This window comes from Phocoena sinus, chromosome X (genome assembly GCF_008692025.1).
Source record: "Phocoena sinus isolate mPhoSin1 chromosome X, mPhoSin1.pri, whole genome shotgun sequence".
Classification (NCBI taxonomy): Eukaryota; Metazoa; Chordata; class Mammalia; order Artiodactyla; family Phocoenidae; genus Phocoena; species Phocoena sinus.
Window position 1 is genome coordinate 11171276 of NC_045784.1, and position 25564 is coordinate 11196839.

Consider the following 25564-nt stretch of genomic DNA (forward strand, 5'->3'; position numbering starts at 1 on the left):
CAGGTAACAAAATTATAGAAATAATTAAATGAAGCTTTCCATTTAAGACTGAACTATATAAGAGATTAGAATTCGTCAGGCATTCAAGCAACACCTTAATTAATGTTCAGGTTCCTGTGATGGTGTCACCAGGCTTCTAAAGAAAGAAGCATCATGTAACAGTGATGTTTCATTATGTCATCACAGTTACTGACATCACTGATGGTTTATCCGGTAACGCAACTTGTGGTTTCCATCGGCTTTATGACCAACCATCTCTATTTCTCTCCTAATTGCATTAAACTATCAGTGATGATTTGCTACATTCAGAAAATGCCCTTTGGCGAAGGTCTGAGTGTGCCGAGCTGAGTATGTTTCAGCCGGATGTCCACTTGCAAAAGCAGCAACATTCAGATGTAACAAAATCTGCAATCTGTTCATACTGTCATTACAGTAGCCAGTTACTTTATGAAAGAAGAGAGAAATGTCCCCTATATGATAATACATGTGGTAGGCACGCAGAGCAGAATTGGCACCGTCCTATCATCAGAAGAAAATCGTTTTCTGAATACATTTCTGTTGTTCTCTTTTCATCTTATCATAATTTCTCTGCTCACAGGTCCATCTCTCCCACCAGACTGCAGACTCCTCCTCAAAGGCCAAGGACTCTCCTATTCACCACCATAGTTCTTGCAGTTAGAGCTGCCCTTAGGGCAATGAAAGTGTGCAGTGAAATTTGGGAAGCTGGCTGGTCAAAGAAGCTATGTCTCACATGATGCCTCTGACGAGACCAACAAAAGCAGTCGCATCACCGCAAAGAACTACCGTGGACGTTCAGAGCTTGGGCTCAGCTGGACCAGTCTCCTTTCTTCCCAGGCAGCATGGTATCTGACTGTGACAATGACCGAACGGTAGCCCTTCTCTGTAACACTATAGAGACATTTCCTCATGAGAATGGAAGCACACAGAACTCCCAGTCACCTGGGCAGATGAGCTACAGTGGGGCAAATCTTTCTTTCCTCCCTTGATTTACTTACTTGGAGAAGCCGTCTCAACGCTTCAATTTCGGGGAAGGGCCAAGAGAGGCCAAACCTTTCATCACAGAGATTTCAAATAATAGTACACCAGTATGGCGGACAGCACAAACAGGGATCAGGCCAATGGACTGGAGGTGGGGGCGGAAGGCAGGAAGGAGAGAGTTTCTTCATTGGCCAATATGTGGCTCTAGGGTTTCTGTTGGATAATATTTTCATGATGAAACACCTGCTTCCAAATACAAGGATAAGGACTATAATAAACAGGGTTCGGATGGCTTGCTGTTTCATATTAGGATAAATTCTCAATGCTAGGAAACTAAGATAGAGATTTCCCCATTGTTCACTTCATCCTCAAAGAGCAATTTTATATTTCAAGTAATGTTCAGGAATGCTGAGCAGGGAAAAACTACAAAAGAATAAGACTTTCCAACAACCTGTGGAGAAGCCTCAGTATGAGGAATTATACTGGACTTTTCTCGTGAACATATCAAAGGTGCACGGGTTGCAAACGCACAGTAAGATAGAGATATAAATATGTCTAGGAATAACTCAACTGTATGGACATAAAAACCTGACCCTTACCTGGAAATGACATTTTTAGCAGTTTCAGCTAAAAATATGGAGGACAAACGTTCCTACAAATATCAGCTATCATGAATTTTCTGCGCTAATATTAAACCACCGAGAAGCATTCATTAAATTTAAGTGAAATAACGGACCAAACATAACTAAAGAGCTTCGTACATCTCCTGCTTAACAATTACCCAGACAGGTGTATCACACACCTAAAGGGAACGCAGCACACAAATCCACATTTACAGGGTAGATAAACTGGGGGACGATTCTTTGCTTTGCCGAATGAGCTGCTGAAGGACAGCAGTATTTGGTTTTTAGGTGTCTGTGAGGGAAACCCCAGGGTTGGGGCTGAGACACTTAAAGCCAGAGTCCACTGAGGACTCATCAGAATGAGGTTTTAGTTGCATCTGCAAAGTTTCAGAGAAAAAATAAACGGGCACTTCTTTTTTCTCACTGCAATTCCAGGCTAGAAAAAGTCCCTTGGGAGGAAATGTTTAGGCCACTACCTTCTTTTTAGCTTCCTGGGCTATATTAGACTGAACCATATGAAAATGCCACACTGTGTGCCCCCAAATGGCCAAATATTTTCTATTTCAAGTGTCTCAACTTAATATCTTCACCAAGGTTGGGGAAATAAGTAGCAACTTAACCCAGCCAGTACTATTCATTAGCAGCTCTTAGAAGAAAGTAAAATGGTTAAATCTACTGCTTGAAACTGAATGGTGAATGAAAAACTAATTGTTCACTTCAATGTTCCATGCTATCTTCTTTTGTTACAGGAATATTTGCAAGTTTGCTAGACAGAGGCTGAAATAATAAACAAAACCATTCAGGCAAAAAGAATTTTCTGAAGCTAATTATGATTTGGTTTTAGATCATACACACTATCATTGTTTGTTTCCTTCTTATCATAAAGAAGGCCTTGGGCTTCCCTGGTGGCGCAGTGGTTGAGAGTCCGCCTGCCGATGCAGGGGACGCGGGTTCGTGCCCCGGTCCGGGAAGATCCCACATGCCGCGGAGCGGCGGGGCCCGTGAGCCATGGCCGCTGAGCCTGCGCGTCCGGAGCCTGTGCTCTGCAACGGGAGAGGCCACGACAGTGAGAGGCCCGCGTACCAGGAAAAAAAAAAAAAAAAAGGTAACAAGAACGTAACTTTCATGTCTAAATATAGACTTCAATTTTTTAAATATTTTTTTATTGAAGTATAGTTGATTTACTATGTTGTGTTAGTTTCTGCTGTACAGCAAAGTGATTCAGTTACACATATATATTCTTTTTTTTATATTCTTGCCCATTATGGTTTCTGACAGGATACTGAATATAATAGTTCTCTGTGCTATACAGTAGGACCTTGCGGTGTATCTGTTTTATACACAGTAATTAGTATCTGCTAACCCGAAACTCCTAATTTATCTCTCCCCCACCCCCTTTCCCCTTTGGTAACCATAAGCTTGTTTTCTATTAGACTTCAATTTTAAATTCCAGAGTTTCTACAATGAGAGACCACTCCAAGACAAAGACATGTAACAAAAAGAAGTGAATTTTAAGAACGGATTCTTATGACTGGGGCGTTTCAGGATTACTCAAATCTAAACGTATGGAAGTCTGTGTGTGCATCGCGGGGGCAGGGGAGAGGGTTGGCGGGGGATGGTGTCCTGGGACAGCAGGCATGTGTGGAAATTGTCCAGTCTCGCTCTGGCCATCATCATCATTAATAGTAAGGGGGTAACTGCACTCTATGAAAAACTGCATTTCCAAAGATGTGTTCTAGGAGAATTTACATTTGTGATTTCTGTTGCCTCCAAATAAATAAATAAAAGTTTGAGGCCTTGTGGAGGACTAAGAATATTTCTGTCAAGTGATGGGTAACAGCCACACATGTAATCTCATTTGACAGCTGAATAAATCGCTTTCCGGAATAAATCAAGCTTGCACCCCAGCCTGATGTTGGTCTCCTCTCAGCAGGGTGAGCAGCTACGTAAAAACATTCCAGGAAAAGTTTTCCATTAAACCACTTTGGGAAACCAGGTAATCTTGAATCGACCAAGCAAAGTTCATTTTCATGAGTGACACTGCCAAACGTGGAAGTGACACTCCTACAGAAGAGGCGTGGTTAAATCACTCTAGGGTAACCTTAGCTGCATCGCCGTAAGATATGAGTAGAAGACTGGCTTGCTTTCTTTCTCTTTCAACTGAGAGTTTGCATCTTGAATGTAAACTTGGTCTTTGCAGTGGAGCAAATAGGGCCATCTTTTTCTTTTAGGAGAAATCTGCATTTTAACATATTGAGGGTTATATTTTCTTAACTTATTATAATATATCAAGGGTTGGTTTAAGTAAGAGTACCTCACTTCACTTCTTATGACCAGGCTGGTAGGTGATAATTCAGAATCAGCTTTCCCTACAGCCTCTATTAATGTGAACCATTTTGTACATTCAGCTGCAATTTGCCACAGGTCTGTGGAAGGAAAACGTGACATTCCATGGAATTAGTTCTGACCCCGACTGATTTACTTTTTCTCTTTAGAAAAGCCATAGAAAACTATGAGGGTCCTTCACTAGATTTTTTTTTTAAAAGGTGTGCAAAAACATTACTGGGGGATGAAAAAGAAGATCTGATTGTGTGAAAACATGCACCATGTATGCAAATGGACGGTTCAATACAGTGAACACGCTATCATGAAAATTATTCTATAAATTCACTGCAATCCCACTCAAAATCCTAACAGGGGCGTTTGTGGAACATCAAAGGCTGATTCCAAAATCACAAAACGAAGAATATCTCTGACACTTTGAAAGAAGAACCAGAGGAGGACACTTCTAGGAGATATCCCAGCTTATTTTAAATCTATACTAATTACGACAGCACAATCTTAGCAGATGGATGGCAAAATAGAGCAAGAGAACAGAATGGAGTCCAGAGATGTATGCATAGGTACAGTAGAGAAATGTAATACACGAGAGATCATATATAAAAATCAGTGGGGAAAGGAAGAAATATTAAGTATGTGGTGGTATAGGTGGTATAGGAAATGTAAAATAGATTTCTACGTCATACTATACCGAAAAACTAAAATCCCAATGGAATAAAGACTGAAAACTGAAAAGCATAGGTTTTCTTTTTTTTTATGCAACACTTTTTAAAAATTGAAGTATAGCTGATTTACAGTGTTGTGTTAGTTTCAGGTGTACAGCACAGTGATTCAGTTACATATATATGTATCTGTATGTGTGTGTGTGTGTGTATATATATTCTTTTCCCTTATAGGTTACTACAAAATTTTGAGTATAGTTCCCTGTGCTATACAGTAGGTCTCTGAAAAGCATGCTTTAAAAGAGAATATATAGGGCTTCCCTGGTGGCGCAGTGGTTGAGAATCTGCCTGCTAATGCAGGGGACACGGGTTCGAGCCCTGGTCTGGGAAGATCCCACATGCCGCGGAGCAACTAGGCCCGTGAGCCACAACTACTGAGCCTGCGCATCTGGAGCCTGTGCTCCTCAACAAGAGAGGCCGCGACAGTGAGAGGCCCGCGCACCGCGATGAAGAGTGGCCCCCACTCGCCGCAATTGGAGAAAGCCCTCGCACAGAAACGAAGACCCAACACAGCCAAAAATAAATAAATAAATTTAAAAAAAAAAAAAAAAAAAGAGAATATATAGAAGAACACCTTCATGACCTTGGAGATGGGAACAATTTTAAAACAAGGCTACAATAAAAGGCACAAATCATAGAATAAAGGAAAAGACTGATAATTAGAGCTTTATTATAATAAAAAATATTCAGCAGAAAAGATGTGCTCAACAAAATTAAAAGATAAGCCACAGAGAAAGATGATACTGACAACACATTTAACTAAGGGTTATTATCTAGAATGTATAAAGAATTGCTACAAATCAATAGAAAAAAATAAATAAGGATATAAATGAAGGAGAAAACCCAAATGGCCAATAACCTACCAAAAAGTTTCAACCTCTCCAGGGAAATTCATAGAAAAAACAATGAAATACCACTTCATGCCTATCAGGTTCTTGAAAAAATTAAAAATGGTGAGAACACCAGATGCTGGAGAAGATTTGGAGAAACTAGAATGCTCAGACACTCCTGGGGGGAGTGTAAGTTGTCACCACGACTTGGGAAGCAGTGGTGACACTACACAATTTAAAGCCAGCTCCATGTGATGACAAAGCATTCATTCTGCTGACTATGTAACCGAGCAGGACCCTATGGGGCTTCCTGCGACAGACCCCTCCCAAGTCCTCTGCTTTGGCTCCTCTCGGAAGTACCTAGATAACAGTACCTGATGCACATTTCCTGAGTTATTTTACAGATGTGTAAACCCCCCACCAAAAGGAAGATGTTAACTGCTTGATGCCCATGAGCACATAGCCCCCAGGCCTCCTGTAGCCTAAGGACCGATAATATTAACCCCTGTGACACCGCCCTGTTCCCTCACCATCAGTCAATCAGAGAACTGTGCGAGAGCTGATCACATACCCCGGGACTCTCCTCCCTCACCGTGCCTTTTAAAAATGCTTCACTGAAACCCACTGGAGAGTCCGGGTCTTTTGAGCCCTAGCTGTCCCAGACTCCTTGCCTGCTGCTCTGCGATAAATGCTGCACTTTCCTTCACCACAACCCAGGGCCAGTAGATTGGCTTTACCGTGCGCAGGCGAGAGGAACCAAGTTTGGTTCGGTAACAACTATAACGTGACTTCAGTCAGTAAGATGAAAAAATTCCTCATTGAAGGAATGAAGGCAGATTATTACTAGGTCCCAACAATGCAAGAAGGTAATTTAGCAAAAACAGTTTTGTATCCATTTCTAAGAGTTTTCAGGAGGATAACCAGAAATCATCCCAGGCCTTCAACCCTTTTTCCAAACCTGCACTACACCTGGAACACCCACTTAACTAACAGTTCACTAACTACTGTTAATTCAGACAATTCCTAAAACTCTACCTTCTTCAGGAAATTGGGAGGAGGTCTTAACATCTGTTACATCGTTATACCCTGAAGCCAGAAATTATTCGTAATGATCGTATCCTGAACAAATACACATCAACAACTTCCTCTTTATTCACAAACCCTCATGATGTATTTTTCCATTTCCGAGGTGGCTAGTGGGGGTACCTTATCTTTATAATCCCGTCATCTGTATGCTTTTTCACGTACCCATCTCATCTCCCATCAATTATTTTCAAAGTCCTTCTCACACCTGCTGTGTCAATGTTTTGTTTTGTTTTGTTTGCGGTACAAGGGCCTCTCACCGCTGTGGCCCCTCCCGTTGCGGAGCACAGGCTCCGGACGCGCAGGCTCAGCGGCCATGGCTCACGGGCCCAGCCGCTCCGCGGCATGTGGGATCTTCCCGGACCGGGGCATGAACCCGTGTCCCCTGCATCGGCAGGCAGACTCTCAACCACTGCGCCACCAGGGAAGCCCCCTGTGTCAATCTTTTCTACTTAAAACAGAGGGTAGGAACCAGTGGTTGATGTATTGCCTAGCACAGCTCTACACATGAAGGCATTTAATAAATGCTTTTAACCATAATGATTTAGAAACAGGTCTATTTTCCAGACAGAAAACATCACTGAGTTTTTAAATAATGTTATTCATGTTGATCAAAAGCTGCCAGACCTAAGAGTTCAACCTGTATGATTCCATTTATATAAAGTGCACAAACTGGCCAAAGTATGCTGGCAGAAATTAGGAATGATTACCCTTGCTTGCGGCTGCCTGAAGTGGAGCTTGCAGGGGATCTCTGAGGGGCTGGTAATATTCTGCTTCTTAATTTATATACTGGTTAAGTTTGCAAACATTTATCAAGCTGTATGCTTACGATCTGCCCACTTTTTATGTGTATATTATACTTCAGTACCGAAAGTGATTTTTATAATATTTGTGCCTCTTGCAAAACATCTAAAATTATCTGTGACAAAATATCATTATATAATAGAGCTCAAAACAGTTTTTGGTAATCCAGGGCAGTGGCTTTGCAAAATGACAGTAATTCGTGGAGTGAAAACTCATCTCTCTAATGTTCTGAATTCTGCTTTACTTAACTGTGGATACTGTCAGCCTATTCCACAGGAGAAAACTAAAAAGAAAATGTAACATAGACAGCTGCATCAAATAAGGTCATCCTAAGGGTGTGAGTTTCTTTGCTAATTACATCTCCATTCTTTGCTCATTGTGTGAAGGAACAGACGCCTGAATTTAAGCTGCCATTTTAAGAGCCTCCATTTAAACATTCTTTACAGGGAGTCGTGAAACACCACAGTCCTAAACCTAAAAGGGTGACCTGATACACACACAAAATAGCAGATTTTGTAGCCTCCTTCTGACTTTCACTTCCAAGGTTCCTGCTCTTTGTACACTAGAACTATTTTGCAAGGGTGCTCAGATCCCTCAGAAAACACCAATTTAACGTCTCCATCTCAGGGCAGGGAGATCAATGGCTGTTCAAAAAGGATCTCTGTGAGCAAGAAGGGGGAAATCAGTCCCTTTAACTCCTGCGTTTCTCAAACACACGGAAAAATGTAAAGAAGTCATTACTACAGACCCTAAGGATGAAACAGAGTGTTCAGGAGGTTGCCTTAAAGGTTTAATCTGGGGAGATTTGATTATAGCTAAGGAGATGAATTCTAAATTTGGAAAGGCCATCAAGGTAATTAAGGATGTTAAGAAACTTGACTAGATCCTTGAGATCTTTCTACTTAATGAAGAGAACAAAGGATAATGAAACCAACTTTAGCAAGCAAAACGAACTTCACATAGATTCAGTTCTTTCAGAGATAAAGCATCCTGAACATCAGAACAATTTACCAAGGAAAGCCAGACACTCTGTGTTTGCTCTCACTGTTGAGATGGTTTAGGTACCATTTTACTCCAAAGAGTGAATTAGGTGGTCTGCAAGGCTCCCCACTGTATCTCCAGATTCTCTGATGATGTTGAAAAAAAGTTTAAAAAAAAAAAAAAACTCCCTTTAACTTGAAAAATCAAGTATCCCTTTCGGAAGGATAACATCTTTTGAACCAGAGATTCTTCTATTCTGTAGGTGTGTTTTCAATGATGCCATTACTCAGATTTTATAATATTGTGAAACACAAAAGGTTTTCAATTCGTCTTACTTGAAAGCAGTGGCTCTCAATATGGGGTGATTTTGCCCCCCCAGGAGTTGTTATTTGGCAACGCCTGGAGACAGTTTTGGTTGTCACAACTTGGGGAGCGTTACTGGCATGTAGTGAGTAGAGGCCAGGAATGCTGCTAAATACCCTACACTGCACAGGACAGTCCCTCACAACAAAGAATCGTCCAGCTCAAAATGTCAGAAGTGCTGAGGCTGAGAAACACTGATCTAAAAGTACACTTGAAAGGGAAGGAAAGAAGACTTCTTTTGTCTCGGTATCTGTCTCCAGTTGCTCCGAAGAGGAAAAAAGAATTTAACAGTCCTATACAAAACAAACACACAAGCAGATACTAAGCAATAACTCTCATGCAAGATCGTTTACAACAGATCTTGTCAAACCAAGTTCAAATACACGAGTTATAGAGCCATTAAGAGTAAAATTCAAAAGATCAGGTTTAGATACTTTTTCCTTCAGCAGCTTCTGTTTTTAACCAAGCAATTTTTACTTCTAGACATTAAAATCCTATTTTTTGATTACAAGTACTCCTTTTTAATTAAGTGATCAGCTCATCTATCAGATGTAGGTATCAGATGTAATATCAACCTACTAAAATAAATTTTAAAATAAATGACCAAGACTGATCAAGAAAAATAAACAGAATACAAATTACCTACATCACTAGGAATGAACAGGGGAACATCACTACAGATCCAACACACAACAGGATTAGGTAGATAATACAAAAATATTATGAACAACTTTATATCAATAAAGCTAATAACTTAGATAAAATGAAGAAGTCCTTGAAAAACACAACTTACCAAAACTGAAACAAACAGAAATAGGAAATCTGAATAGTACTATCTCTGTTAAAGAAATATAATTCATCGTTTAAAACATTTCCACAAAGAAAACTCCAGAGCCAGATAGCTTCACTGGTGAATTCTTTCAAATATTTAAGGAAGAAATAATGACACTTTCAAAATAATCAAATGTATAAATAGGCAAGAACTGGGTTTCCTTTCAATGTCTAACCCCTCTGGAGTCGCACCAAACAGACTCTTTCCATCCCAAAAAGGCTCACACTTCCTTCCTTCTCCACTTTACCTTTTGAAAGGGAGGAGGCAATAGATAAGATTATAAATATTCTTGCAAGATTCACCTATGTGTGCCCACGTGTAATCAATTAAAGCATTACTCTTCATTCAATCTTCCAGTGCCCCTCCCCCCATCTTTTTTTTTTTTTTTTTTTCTCCTTTCCTACTTTTCCCCACACCCATTCTCTGCTATGGCCAGGCCAGTTTCTTCAGGATTCCACCAGTAAACCTTGCTCACTCCTACCTCTCTTCCACGCTTACCCTAACCCTTTCCACCCTTCTCAACACAACTCAAATTCAAGTCTCCCCCAGAAGCTTCCTTCAAGCTACCCGAGTCTGGGTTTCTTTTATCTCCTCGGGTAGATCGTCACTTCTCTCCAGCTGTCACTTCCCTGCTTAGGATCCCTTTGTGATTCTCTGTGACCAACAGGGTAACGATCAAATGCTTTCCTAGCTTTTCACTGTCTGGCCTGGCCTCTCCTCTAGCCTCAGCTCTCACCACTCACCCACGTTCAGGCCATGCCCACCACCTCAACTTACCCATGCAGGGGTCTCTGCCACACCTCCTGCTCTTGCACATCTGTAGCCAGGGCCTGGGATGTCCTCTCCCGGACACTGACTCCTGTCATCCCATTCATCCTTCAAGACTCAGATCAAGGATAACCGCCCTCCCCAGAAAATCCCTCTCAGAAATACCACCCCGCCCTTTTTTTCTCCCTCAGACAGAGGAAATTATTCGACAGGACCTTGTACTTCTATTATAACCGTTTATCTGCATCTCCAAAATAACTGCGATGATCTGAGGACAGGACGAGGTTTTGTTTTTTTATTTTTGCTTCAAGACTTAGCACAGTACCTCGCTCATCTGAGTAGGGCTCTGAACACCTGTTGAGTGAGCAGATGTCTTATATTCCCAAAAGCCTTCATGGTGATGGCCATGTAACAGGAACTCAAACACTTAGAGACTGGCACATGCTGGTTGTGTGGCACTGTGGTAGGTATTCATTTAACCCAATTACACAAGCTGAGAATGAAAACTCAAGACCCTTGTTGACTTTCAATCCTCAGGGCAATAATGAATTTCACTGAAACAAAATGTTTCACTCCAAGCTTTTTTGCACTTCAAAAATCTGACAAGGAAGTACTTGTCACCAGAGGAAAATATTTTATAACACTAAAAGAAAAAAGCTAAAGGCAAAATTCCGTAATGAAATAATATTCACACTGTTCTTTAAATTGTTTCTGTGTCTGTATATGCCTACAGCAATCGGTTTACTTTTTTTAAAAGTAAAATTATTTATTTTTGACTGCACTGGGTCTTGTTGCTGCACACGGGCTTTTCTCTAGTTGCAGCGAGCGGGGTCTACTCTTCATTGTGGTGCGCGGGCTTCTCATTGCAGTGGCTTCTCTTGTTGTGGAGCGCACACTCTAGGCACACAGGCTTCAGTAGTTGTGGCACGCGGGCTCAGTAGTTGTGGCGCACTGGCTTAGCTGCTCCGCGGCATGTGGGATCTTCCCAGACCAGGGATTGAACCCGTGTCCCCTGCATTGGCAGGCAGATTCTTAACCACTGCACCACCAGGGAAGTCCCCAATTTACTTCTAAAGTGACTTCAAGCTCTGAAATTCTGTTACTCTGTACAAGTCTGTGCTCAACGTATTAACGTTATTAAAGAATAATTAATGTCATCTGCCCTATTTAATTTAGTCTAGTTTATCACAGTTTGCCATACATAATTTTATATACTTTGAAATCTGTACATTTATAATATAGACAAACCTTAATAAAATGCATTTTATATGATAAAACCCTTATCCCTTGAACAAATATTTGTGGAGTACCTACAATACGTCAATTATTTGAATGAACACTGGGATAAAACAACGGGTAAAGCAATCTTTGTTCTTGACAAATTTGACATTTGAACAGAAAAGCCATATTATAAACACTAACAAGCCAGCTAAATAGTAACCAGAAAAATCATGTTAAAGTTATTAAATGGATGACATTGGCTGAAGATACAGTAAGAGCTCTCTTACCAATGTTCACCTAATGGACCCACCCAATTACCCCATACTCTCTATTCTTTTTGTAAACCATAATGACCATCGCCCACAGAACTTGGTTCCTAGGCTATTCTCCAAGACATCTATGTACTACTTCATCCACCAGCTGAACTGTGTACCTCAGAAGAGTCTATTTACTCTCAAATCTGTTTACACCAGTTGTACTTGTTACTAGAATTATGAAATTTAATTAGGTGTTACCCAAACTAATAAAGTGAGTGCCAAAAGAAAGAGTTTTTACTTCTCTGAAAACCAAGTTGAATGGCTTTGAAAAGCCTTAAAAGATGAGTCACTTGGAAAAACAGTCGCTAGAATAAGTATGGGCAATTTTAAAGGTTTAAGGGGAGTGGGGTTGGTGACCTAAAAGGATGCTGCACACAGATTGGCTCTCACTCTAAAAGCATCAAACTGGAAATCAAAAGCCACTGAATTCTGGCTGTGATTTATACACAACGAAGAGCTTGAGGGCTCACACTCAAAGACCTTGACTTTCCAACAAAATTCCGGTGAATTAATGTTTAAAATTAAATGCAATGTGTAAGACACATATATGGTACTTTTAATGATTCACCACTTTGGCATTTTCAATAAACCATCTAACTGGTTGACCCCGGATGCAGCAGATAAGGATGTCCTCTAAGAACCCCTTAGAGGGGTCAAGTGGTTTGGGCAAGTGTTTTGCTGGAGCAAAAAAATAATTTCCAAGTAATTAATTACTTCCTGTTTGTCACAAACAGTCCTCTGTGCTACTGGACTAGAGGTTTATTCAAAATTTCAGTCCACATCCCAAGACTTGAAGGGCGCTCTCTCCTGGACCCGAAGGTGGGCTGTTACTAGGTCTTAACACTCCGATGGAGGGAGGCTAGCCCATACTGGGAATACTTCCTGCCCAGCTATTCATTAAGGTACCATTCCTTCGTCTCCAGCTGCATCTGAAATCCTGAGCAAACTTCCAGAAGCAAATGTTGTATGTGTGGGTCCTCAGTGTACGTGCTTCCTTCTGACTCTGGCCTCTGAAGATGGCCTGGGCCCTGTGTGTAGAATCAAGAAAGGCTCTCTAGTGGCATGGACTTACACATACTACCAAAATAGCTAGTGGGAAGCAGCCGCATAGCACAGGGAGATCAGCTCGGTGCTCCGTGACCACCTAGAGGGGTGGGATAGGGACGCTGGGAGGGAGACGCAAGAGGGAGGAGATATGCGGATATATGAATATGTATAGCTGATTCACTTCGTTATAAAGCAGAAACTAACACACCATTGTAAAGCAACTGTACTCCAATAAAGATGTTAAAAATATATACAAAAAAAAAAAAAAGAACGGCTCTCTGGAGCGGTCAGCTCTAAAAAGAGGGCAGGAAAAGTCAAAGCTGGAGGCCCTAAAGAGGGTGAACACTTCCTCCACAAGTCTCCTTGGAGGAAGGCCAGCTGTCCTATTGGCGGGCACGTCAAGATGCCAGCATTCAACACAACTACCAGTGATGCCTGTGATGCTGTCTTCATGAAAACAAAGTGTTTAAATAATTAGGGAGCTGTTTTCTCATGTTTTTCAAGCCTAACATGACCCTCTCATTTCCTTTTTCTAAATTACATCCTTTTAGATCTGTAAGGGCCCAAAGAAATGATTTCATCAAACCCTTTTATTGTGCGGTAAACCGAGCTTAAGAAGACAAAATGATTTACCCAAAATCACATGGTAAGTTCGTGGAATTGCTGGGCCAGGCACCCGGGCCTCGGACTTGGTCTGCTTTCCCTCTATTTCCTGGCCCTGGGGACCACCAGCACCAGCACCACCCGAGCGCTTGCTAGACCCCACCCAGGCCCAGAGTACCAGACACTGCTTTCTGCAGAAGATCACCAGATGACTTGTATGCACGTTACAGTTAAAGAACTGCTCTCAACCAATTTTTTTTAATGCTATTTAGTGAAATGATTGACTGTGTTTAAATTCATAATCCTCATAAAAACTTCCCTATCACAACAACGGATCAAAACAACTCTTTAGCTGTTTTGCTGTATCTGATCATTTCACATATAATTTTCATTTAAAATTACAGGCAACTAATGAAACAAACTCGGCACTTCTCTCTGGATACACGATCCATATCAAAGCTGGGTGGATAGTCTACAAATGCCTCATAAGAGGTTACTGCAGGGAATCCAATTAGTTGGTATGTCTCCAGGCCTATGAAGGAGTAACGGACTCAAAATTCTATTAGGCAACCTGAGTTCCCATCAGAGTAACAGTGACAGAGACAAAGAGACAGAGACAGAGAGAGAGCAAGCGCGCGCGAGCTGGGGCAAGTGGGAGCACACACGTGCACAATGGCCAAACGTGGAACTCTTCAGCCAGTGAAATAATTAGCTTCAACTGATTCATTTAGGTGTTGTACAGCATACAAAAAGTACATCGACATCTTCCCATTGTGCAAAACAACCAATGGTACTGAATAGTCAAACACACTTCAAACATCAATTGGCTCATTGCATTTACATGAAATGTCCAGAATAGGCAAGTCCATAGAGGCGGAAAGTAGATTAGTGGTTGCTAGGGGTTGGGGGGTGGGGAGAACGGGGAGGGACTTCTAATGGGTACAGGGTTTCTTTTTGGGGTGATGACAATGATAGCTAGTGGCAGTGGTTGCACAACTCGAATATACTAAAAAATCACTGACTTTGCGCACGTAAATGCGTGGATTACATGGTATGTGAATTCTATCTCAACAAAGCCATTAAAAAAGTCAACCGGCTCAACAATTTTTGAAAAACATGTTTTCTTTTAAGATGCATTGAAAGATAAAACTGCATGCACCACCACTGCTCATTATTTTCTTTGTCAACTTAAAGATTTTGAATACCTTAAAATTTGAGTCCAAAGGGACTTTTATCAGTTATTTCCACACACCTCACCCATTTTACCAGTAAATTAACTGATACCACATTAAGGAAGTGACTTGTATAAGAACCAAAGTCCCTGCCAGTGGACAAATGGTCAGAGTTTTCCCAGCATTAAATCATTTCAATTACAACATTCATCAGGGTATGTTCGGTAATTAAATACATCTGGAAAAATAAAACCAGTTCACGGCCCTGTGGTGTATTTACTAAGAACCTACCAAAGGAAATCAGTATGTTTCCCTTCTGACGTGAGGGGACCTTTTGCGTTTTTTTTAATGTAAAAACTAAAAACTAAAGCCAAGGAGACTGCCAGAACCAGTGAGGTATGCACAAATTAACATAAATTGGGAATTGAAGTGTAGAAGCAATAATTGTCTCAGACACAAGGTACTCCCTTGAGAACAGGCCTCTGGTTTGGGCATTTGCTTCGTGAGTATCGCATGGAACTTCCACACCTACTTAAAAATAAAGCCCGCCCCAATGAAGACCAGGGTGTTGTGAAAACCGTTCCCAAGAAGGTTCCCAAATGGTAATTCGACGCTCAATTTCTAACCCGAACGAATCCGAATGCCTAGCTTTAATAAACAAAAAACAGCAACAAAAAAAACCCCCCAGAGTTAACTTATTTCAGGAGAATTAGTTAATGCTTTCCTCAAGCCTACACTTCTGTGTAACTTCAACATGTCTGTGCCAAGCACTGCCCAAACAGTTACAGGCTGTGACCACTCAGTGCGGGCATTAAGTAGGAACCAGAGATACAGGTCATGCAATTCTGCCCTTTCTAGAAGGATCTTAACCTATCTCATACCTAACTTTTTGGTAAGAAATTGTCCTGTTGGATTTGGGGGGCCTTATTTCCTTTCTGATTTTGATCACCTAGTAAGTTTTTAAAAACAAACCCCCCCCAAAAAAAAAGTTTAACTCTAAAATCCTTTGAGCTTCCTTTTAAATGCGAAATAATGTGCCCTCCTCACTAACCCTCACGGAAATGTTAATCGGTACAAAATTACCACCTACACAATCAATAGCACAGGGAATGTAGGATGCGGGTAGGGGGCCGGGGGCTCCGCAAGGAATTCCCGAGCCCTCCCCAGGGGCCGCAATGGTTAAACGCACTGACTCCCTCATTAGGAATACTTCCGAGGGGCTCCCGAGTCTTGTGGTTTTTGTGGCGCTTGTGGCTGGAGTCTGTCTGCCACTAGAGAAGGATAACAGAGCAGGGAAAGAAAACCCTTTCCCGGGCACATTTCCAGGGGTACAGCGGAAAAAGCTTGATTTCCAACGCACTCTTTACGAGTTTTCCGAGCGATACAGCGTCCCCATTTAACGACATGTTGCTGACAGCAGGATTTCGGGGGTATCAGGAGGTGACAGACAGAATCCTACAGCCGCCTGTTATCTGCCCCGGGCCAGGTGGGAGATTTTCGATCCTCAGAGCTCGGCTTTTTCACCCTGAGTAGTCGATCCCCCAACTGCATCGAAACCCGCGGGGCACATCGTCTCCACCTGCTCCCAGGTCATTATTTTGATAGTTGAAACGGGAGACAAAGAGGCTCACCCTCAGTCCCATCCTGTCCCTCTCCCTCCCACCTTCCTGGTTTCAAGGGTCATGGTTCCCAAACGAGCTCTCAGAAGACCCCAGGGTTGGGGAACTGGGCGTTGGCTTCAGGTGGGTTTAAGGCGAACAGGACCCCGGCACGGTGGGACCGGATCGGACTCGGAGCTCGGACGACAGGAGGGCGTCCCGGGAAAAGGGCAAGAAGCTACTCTCTCCCACCCGCTGAAAATAAGACCGGAGCCGCAGCCCGGGACGCTCCGTCCGCGCCCTGGGCTCCCCCTCCCGGGGTTCCCTCTCTTCCCCTCCCGCGAGCCGCACGCCCTCGGGCGCAGCCGAGCGCCGCCGGGGTGGGGACGCCCCCGAGATAGGGCGGGGACGCGCACCTGGGCGTTCGGGACACCTGCGCCGCGCCCCTCCCACCTCCGCACCCCACCCTCCCACCCGGGCCGGGTCGCGGAGGTGCCCGCAGGAGGCCCCACCTGAGCGGGGGCGGGGCGGGGGCGCGAGGCCGTGGCCGTGTTAGTGGCGGTGGCGCGGGGCCAGCGCGTTGGCTTACCCATGGCTGGAGACGGGCGGGAGGCGCGGGCTGCGGGCGCTCGGGCTCCCCGGGGACGGGCAGAGCCGGTGGCACAAGTTTGCAGGTCCGGCGGGCACGTGCGCGGGCGGGCGGGCTGCGCTGGGCTGCCGGGCTGGCTGCTGGTCCTCGCTCCGGGCCGGGGTGGGAGCGCGGCGCGGCTCCGCCTGCACTGGGGGCCGGCCGCGCCGAGAGGGGCCCTGACGTCAGCGCCGGGGGCTTTGTGCGCCCGCAGCCGGGGCCCCAACCGGGCAGCGCGCGCGCCGAGGCGGCGGCGAAGCTTGCGGCTTCCTCTGGGACCCCCGAGCGAGCGCCAAGGGGCGCGGAAACCGGAAAAGCCAGCGGGGGGATGGGGAGAGAGGGGAACGGGCTGCCAGGATCTCGGAGGCGCCGATCCGCGTCCCAGAAGAGAACTATTACAGCTGGAGGGGCCTTTGCCGTCCTAGTCATCACCCACTGTGCAGATAAAGAAACCGAGGCCGGAGGCACTGCTCCAAGGACCCTCTGTGTTTGAGCAGCCTTGACCCAACCCACAGTCCCGGAACCTTTTGTTCACGCGGGGGCTGCGGGGAACTACTTAATTCGGTGGGTCTCCACCCTGGTTGTACATTAGAATCAGCTGGGGAGCTTTTGAAACCCGATTTCATCTGGGCCTCAGCGGGCAGGATCGAGGCATTCGTGCCCCAGAAGGTGCCCAGGTGATTCCAATGTGCGGCCAAGGTCGTCAACACTGACTTGTGGGTAACAAATGGCTTAGAAGGGCACAGACGGCACTCTTCCATCTGGGGTGGTGACAGATTTGGTGGTGTCCGTAATCCGCCTGCTTGATCCCTGGAAGCCCACCCCTGGCAGGCTCCGGGAGACTCTGCAGACCCACCCAAGGCACCCCTTCTCCTGCGGCTCAGGCCTCCTGCTTGAGCCTGTAAGTGAATTAATGGTTTAAGTGTCCAGGTCTTAAATTCCTTCTGTCTCCAAAGGTATTAGCAAAGCTGTGAGATCCCTGCAGTTTTACTCTGGTTAATGCTTTTCTGAGACATTTCTGAGCCCAACCTTCCCCCCGATAGTTTATGTTGTGCTTTTTCATTGTTCTGAAAATACATCGTGTTACTTGAACAGAGGGTTACATAAACAGTAACAGTAGATAGTACACTTAAGGGACATTTAAGCCAGAAGAAGGAGGCTTTAGGACTGAGAAAGGGTGCAGCAGGCAAACATTTCATCTAATGAAATTTATTGGATTACGAAAGATTTTATCAAGGCAAAGCTCTAGAAATCCTAATAATATTTTGCAGAAAAGGACAGAGATTTGTGCTTGGCAGATCACTGGCTCATTTTCACAATCCCACAGGGAACACTCATTCCTAACCAATCTTCATGCAGTAATAAAACAGCAGGGAGCTCACAGGTTTAACTTTTTGTCCTCCTGTTACAGAAAAGTAATCCATTTGAAAGAGGCCTGAAAGCACCTGCATGCAGGAATCCAACTGCAGTTGACAATAACTGGGATCACCTGCAAGAGGGTGAGGGCCACGAGGAGTTCATTTAAGTCCTGGTTTAGGGAACAGCGTTCGGTTTGGTTCGTTCCTACATCTTGGGAGGTTCCCAGGAGACAGTGAAAACAGCAGAACGGGACTTGGGCGCACAATCTGAAATAGTCTTTTGGCAAGCTATGACCTCCCTCAGCCACTCTGGAAGCAAGAACTCTAAGACTGTGTGCACTGAGATGAAAGTAAACCCTTTGGTCCACTTTCCGTCATTCCCTAGAAGTCTTGAATTTTTTTTTTTTTAACCAAAGAAAAGAAATAACAGCTGTCCAAATACTGGAGCCAGTCACAATGGGATACTGTGATTAAAAACCAAGTTATAGCCATTGTGTACACACTGTCAAAGGAAAGCCACATTTTAATAGAAACTTTTACTCACTTCGGAAATGTCATGGACCGGTTTCAACAAGCAGTTGTCCCTAAAACCCTTAAGAAAAACAAAACAGCAGTTGGGAAATTAGCAAGGCTACTACTGACCTGGTGCAGAAGAGAGCTAATGTACATATTTGACTCTCAGTCTAAGAAATGCTATTTTAAAATAATAACCAATTTTTCTCATATAACTAAAACCTTTAAAAATTAAAGCAAGACTACGTTGCAAGTGGACGAGTAAATTGGTAGAGCCTTTCTGGAAAGATATTTGGCAGGATGTATCAACAGACTTAAAAATATTCATAGCCTCTGGCCTAATAATCTGCTTGTGGGACTCTCTCCTGAGTAAATAATGACTGTTTCAGTCAAAATTAACGTAAAAAGATGTTTAGCACAGAGCAAGATGTAATAGCAGATCAAACAATAAAAACAAGAAAGGAAGCAACAACTGTTTGATAGAAGGTATGCAGTTGCATAAATTATCATTGATCTAGCTCCCTGGTTCTCAGCTGTGGATGACTTTGCCCCCCTGGAGATACTTAGCAATGTCTGGAGACAGTTTTAGTTGTCACACCTGGGGAGGGGGTGCTACTGGCATCTGGTCGGTGTTGGTCACGGATGCTGCTAAACACCCTACAATGCTCAGGACAGCCCTCGCCACAACAAAGAACGATCCAGCCCCAAATGTCAAAAAACAGTGACATATACCCACTACTGTATATAAAATAAATAACTAATAAGGACCTACTGCATAGCACAGGGAACTCTACTCAATACTCTGTAACGTCCTATATGGGAAAAGAATCTAAAAAAGAGTGGATAGGGGCTTCCCTGGTGCTCCAGTGGTTAAGACACCATGCTCCCAATGCAGGGGGCCCAGTCTCCATCCCTGGTCAGGGAACTAGATCCCGCATGCCGCAACTGAAGAACTAAGACCTGGTGCAGCCAAATAAATAAATAATAAAATAAACTAGAGTGGATATATGTATAACTGATTCACTTTGCTGTACAGCAGAAGCTAACACAACATTGTAAATCAGCTCTACTCCGATAAAAAAATTAAAAAAAAATAGTGCTGAGGTTGAGAAACCCTGCTGTATATGATCAGATATCATGCAGCCATGTTTGCAAAGAATTATGTGGGAAAGTGCTCAGAGACTGTTTTATTATTTTTAAAGCAGAGTGAAAAGCTGAATGTGCAATATAATCCTGGTCATATTCATATGTACATATATATATGTACTGGAAAAGACTGAAAGAAAATACACTAGGGTAGAGATTACTAATTCACCAAACATCTATCTTCTATCTGGCCACACAGCTGGACTACATTTCCCAGACTTCTTAGCAGGTAGGTGCTAAGTGATTGAGGTCTAGCCAATGAAGTCAGAAGTGATGTCCACCACTTCCAGGCCTTAGCCACAGGATCTCCAGAGCATGTGCTTCTACATGCCTTCCCCTCCTCTCAGCCGAAACGTGACATTGACACCCAGAGTGCCTTCGGAAACCACAGGCCGAAGATGGAATTGCCTCTGCCAGCCTGGGTGACTGAATGACTCTGCAGCAGAGGCTCACTCCTCCCCAGTATACGCTGACAGCCCGGAACGGACCTGGACACTTATGTGAACCAGAGATAAACTCCTGTGACGTTTGAACCATTGTGTATTCAGGGGCCTATTTGTTATAGCAGTGGCCCTACCCTTACTAACATAACAATATATTAACATATACCAAAATACTGACAGGGTTTATCTCTGGGATTAATGGAGTTTTTAGTTATATTTTAATACCCTTTTGTGTTTTCCCAGACTTCTACAAAGAGCAATATTACTTTTATAATCAGGGGGGAAAAGTATATAGTTGTATCTTACTCCACAGTAGAGATAGTCTCCTATTAATTTTAGACTATCAATGAAATCATATTTCCAACTGATTTTATTCCATTTGAGCTCTTACTGACCCTCAGTGCCTCGTCTAGGAGTACAACTAATTACAAACTGTAAGGACACATTTTGTCCGCCCTAATCTTTTGGGGGGCATTTAATCACATGTGTGCACGTCACTGCTTCCTGTTTCATAATTACTCATGAGGCTTGTCTCTCCAGCAAAAATCTCCTTAATGGGCAGAATCTTCCTTGATGTTTGATTCTTAAAATCTCCTCTCAACTTCTTGCTTCTCTAGTTACTTTCTCAGCACATCAGGCATAATTTCTAGCCTTTCTAGCCTTTTCTCCTGTCACTCAGAAAGACAGCTGCTTTCTCAAACTAATAGGAAGTCCATGAATTGGTTTTCAACTTTTATAGTCACCTTATGACAAAGCAAAAAAAAACAAGACTGAGTTCTGTTTGCAGAACTAAATGAAAATGTTAGCAAACCTTGACAATGTTTGACTATGCCAATGAAAGCATAGATGACACAAAGGGGGGCATGGGAGAATATGAATGAAAAAGCAGCACTGTTGATATCCTCAGCTGCTCAAGCGGGGATCAGAGGATACAGTCAAACTTCGATGGAAAAAGAAATAGAGATTTGTGAGGAGGGATGATGTAAGTGACGTAGATCCTCATCATTCATGTCAAGGAGTCACTAGGTATTGTCTAAAGTTGATAAATCAAGAAAGAGAGAATTCAGCATATTATCAAGATCAGAGCCATTGGTTCCCAACCCCATCAGATCTGATGTCATAAACGAACATTTATAATGCCCCTTTGGCACTCCACAAATGAAATCCAAATGAAAGAAAAGATCAATACGACACCTCGATTATAATATAAAGAAGAACTGAAAGTAATTTAAAATGAATAGTGTTTTCTCGATGTGTAAACACTCAACCGGAAGACGGAATGAAGTCATCCGATGAGCAACTGAGTTGTAGAATCCCCACGAGTGGGACAGCTAAGACGCCAGCCCTACAGAGATGTATTGTATTGGTCATCCACATACCAAGGGTGGTCTTGCCATCAGTGTCGTGACATTCCAAAATGGCGAACAACTTGGTAAGGTTTCAAGTGAAACAAAGTGCGGTCTTCCCTCAATTGACACGGCAATTGCAGTCCTGAAAAAAAAATCTACGTTTCTTAAAACCACCCCAAAGTATCTTGTGTCTATACGTCAGATGGACTTATTTCTTAGGTGCTGATAACTAGAAGCAGATTTTTCAGCTATATAAATGTCCAGAGGACACTAAAAAATTGATGAAGAAATGGGGACACGTCCTCATTGTACAAGGCTCTCCTGTGCCTTGCACGCCTGTCGGCCCATCCTGAACCCAGTAAATACCAGTAGCGCCCCCTCCCCATCACAGTGACAACCCCAAATGCCCACACCAGTATCCAAACTGTCTCACCTCCCTGCATCTAGATTGCGGAAGCACCTCCAGAGGAACTCAAACAGGAAAGAGTTAAGAGAGATTGCTTCTTGGAGCGAGGTCATCAGTTTGGAGAGGAGGGCCGTGAGGCTGTTTTTCATCAAGTCCTACTGTTCTGTTTAATTGTTATCACAGGTATGTTATGTATTATTTATAGATAGATATAAATATATATAATTAAGTAAAGCACCTATGTCCATTGGGTGTTTAGTTCTATGATTTCTGGGCTCCTGAGACCTTATTTCCAGACATACCCATGTGTAAAATGGGTATATTCATGGTCCCTACCTCATATAGTTGTTGTAGGGATTAAAGGAGGCTCAATAAATGGTAGGCATTGATGCAGACGTTGTTGCTGGTGAAGTTAGTATTGTTATCTCTGCCTTTTACCCTGGGGAGGCGGATGGGTCCCTGAGGTAGCCAGAAAGCAGCTTTAAGGCGAGGGCATTCCGAGATCCTGCAGTGCCAAAAGGGATTGGAAGTATTGGTCCAAATTTTTTCCTTATTTTCTCTTAGGCAGGCAGGGGAGCCCTCAGTTGGCTCCACATCTGTGCTAGAGGGTGGAGGGAGGTTACTGATTTCCATTCTTCTATTACACTGTGTTTTATTTGGATGTTTATTTACTAATTGGTGAGGGATGGGGGTCAGGTGGCCTCCAGTAGTAAGCAAATGTAGCCCAATGTAGCAAGAAGCAACAGGAAATTAACAAAAATTAACTTTCCTATGTAGTTGGACAGTTCATCATTTAATTAGGAAAAAAATGAGCTTAAATGCACATCTTTTAAGACTCCAAATGCCCTCAAAGACTAAAGATCACTCAGAACCTTGAGTGTGACTCTAGATGGTTTTCTGACTGCCCTACATGTGATCAGCCATCCTGAGAGCAGGCAGGTTGAATGGAAGAAGGGCAAACAAGAAGTACAGTGAAAAGCATAGCACTCTAAAGGCAGGGACCCTCAGCACCCAGCCTGGGGGCAGCAGGGGCGGGGCTGGGGGACCTTTTGCAGCCCGAGAGGAAGCCCCACAAGGAAAAGCTGCCCAGATCTTGGAGACAAAGCTGAGATAAAGATAAAAGCACTCCCTAGATGTTCAACTTTGCCTTCCCCTCCTACATTTTACCACACTCAACTTTGGGATGGAAGAGAAGATGTGATTTTTGCCTGCCTGATTTTCTTTCTTTCTTTCTTTCTTTTTTTTTGCGGTACGCGGGCCTCTCACTGTTGTGGCCTCTCCCGTTGTGGAGCACAGGCTCCGGACGCGCAGGCTCAGCGGCCATGGCTCACGGGCCCAGCCGCTCCGCGGCATGTGGGATCTTCCCAGACCGGGGCACGAACGCGCGTCCCCTGCATCAGCAGGCGGACTCCCAACCACTGCGCCACCAGGGAAGCCCTGCCTGCCTGACTTTTAAGGGGCTAATCACCCCCAGGGTGGGAGAAAACAGAGCCTGTGTGGCTCTTCGAGTGGGTCTTCTGGTCACCTGCAGGTGACAGACGGAGGGGTCCCAGCTCTCTGTGCCCCTGGTCCTCTCCCGAGGTCCTCTTCCTCAGCACCCAGGGCAAGGCCCCGAGATTCCCTCTCACACTTTCCTGGCTATCTATGGCGTCCTGACCTTTCCTCAGTTTTCCTTTGATGAAGAAACGGGGTCTTAGAGATATTAGGTCATGTGTCCCAGGTCGCACACTGAGTACACGGCAAATCCGTCCCCTCCACGTCGTTACCATCCATAGAAAATGTTCCTGGATTGTCAGATTGCTGGTCTGGGCTACGAGGAACAAGTGCAAGACCTCAGCAGGGCTCCATTCTGGGGCCTTCTTTCAGAATCAGTCTCCAGTTCAGCTGTGGCTTAGAGAATGGGGGAAAGGGCTACATCCTGCCGTGTGTCTTATGGAGTCGCAGCTGAACGGATGAAGATGCAGGTAGAACAGAAAATAGCAGCATCCCAGGGGGCCCTGGATTTCCAAGCTGGCTGAAAGCAGATCCTGCCTTTAATACACAGGTCACTCCCTTCTGTCCTTTTATGAGGCAGAGCGAAAGGCAGGTGGTTTTCCTTTGGCTTGTACTGAGCAGTTCGATCCATAAACCTGGGTTATGTCCACCTCTGTCTTTCACAGGACACTCTGCTTTCGGACTGTGGCTGAGTTCCCCACACATATGAATCAAGATCAAAGTTCACAGGTTGGCATCAGCGAACACCAAAGAATATAGCTAATCTGATAGCATATCCTTGCTTTTGCAGACGAAATTTAAAATGCAACAATGTACCCAGCTCAAAATTGTTTAACTAGCCTATCATTTTCATTAGCTGACAATGATTTCTCTGAACCATCCCACACTTCCCACTTGCCTGGTAACAACATTTTGGGTAGCCTCTTGGAAAACATAATGTTGCTTTGGGCTAGAATTTTCCTCTCTCTCCTCCTGATTGATTCTTGTAAATGTGTCACAGAATCTCTAAGTTAAAGGGAATTTTATAAGTCCGTCGGTCTAGTCATCCACATTCAGGAATCCCTTGTGCCCTGTCTGTGGCTGTCAGCCCTTCAGGTATATTTCAATACTTCTCAGGACAGGAAGCTCACTACTATTATTTCTCAACAAATGTGATTGTTAAAATGTTTTCCACTCCAAGTTACTGTGTGCCTCTCAACCTCCATCGCCTATCCGTGAGGGAGGCTCCTTTCATTCCAAGTTGGGTCCCGCTCCTTTCACTGTTCTGCATCACAAAAGTTTGAAAAATCTCTCACCATCCTGGTTGTCCTATGGGTGACATTCTCTAGTTTTGCAAAGTTCCTCTTCAAGTAGTGGGCTCTGAGTAAGATGTACATCTCCGGCTGCTTAGGTTGGAACCGTTTCTTCTCTTGAGCTGAAAACATTCTAAGTAATAGGCATTCTGTTTGTTTGTTGAGGTAAAATACACACAACATCAAATTAACCATTTTAAAGTGGAGAGTTCACTGGTATTTAGTACATTACCAATGTGGTGCAAATATCACTATCTAGCTCCAAAACATTTTCTCCAGCCCAAAGGGAAACTGCGCTCATTATGCAGTCACTCCCCATCCCCCTAGGTAACCACTCATCTACTTTCTGTCTCTAGGGATTTGTCTATTCTGAACATTTCATCATAAATGGAATCATACAGTAGGTGGCCTTTGTACCTTGGCTTCTTTCTCTTAGCGTGAGGTTGTAGCACGTTCCAGTATTTCATTCCTTTTTTAAATAGCTGATTAATATTCCATTGTATGAATAGAATGTCCACTGTAGAGACAGAATATCCAAAAATATCCCTTGTCTGGATAGACCACAATTTGTTTGTCCATTCATCCATCCGTCATTTGAGTTGCTTCCACCTTTTGGCTATTGTGAATAATCT

General features: G+C 43.7%; 1 protein-coding gene across 1 annotated transcript in view; it reads right to left on the reverse strand.

The window, feature by feature from the left end:
- Window positions 1-17029, reverse strand: part of GPM6B (glycoprotein M6B) — a 157044-nt gene extending 140015 nt beyond the window's left edge. The window contains exon 1 of the mRNA XM_032620753.1: window positions 16893-17029. Coding sequence (XP_032476644.1) covers window positions 16893-16896 — 4 coding nt within the window. The 5' untranslated portion in view covers window positions 16897-17029. The remainder of the gene's footprint in view (window positions 1-16892) is intronic.
- Window positions 17030-25564: the final 8535 nt, after the last annotated feature.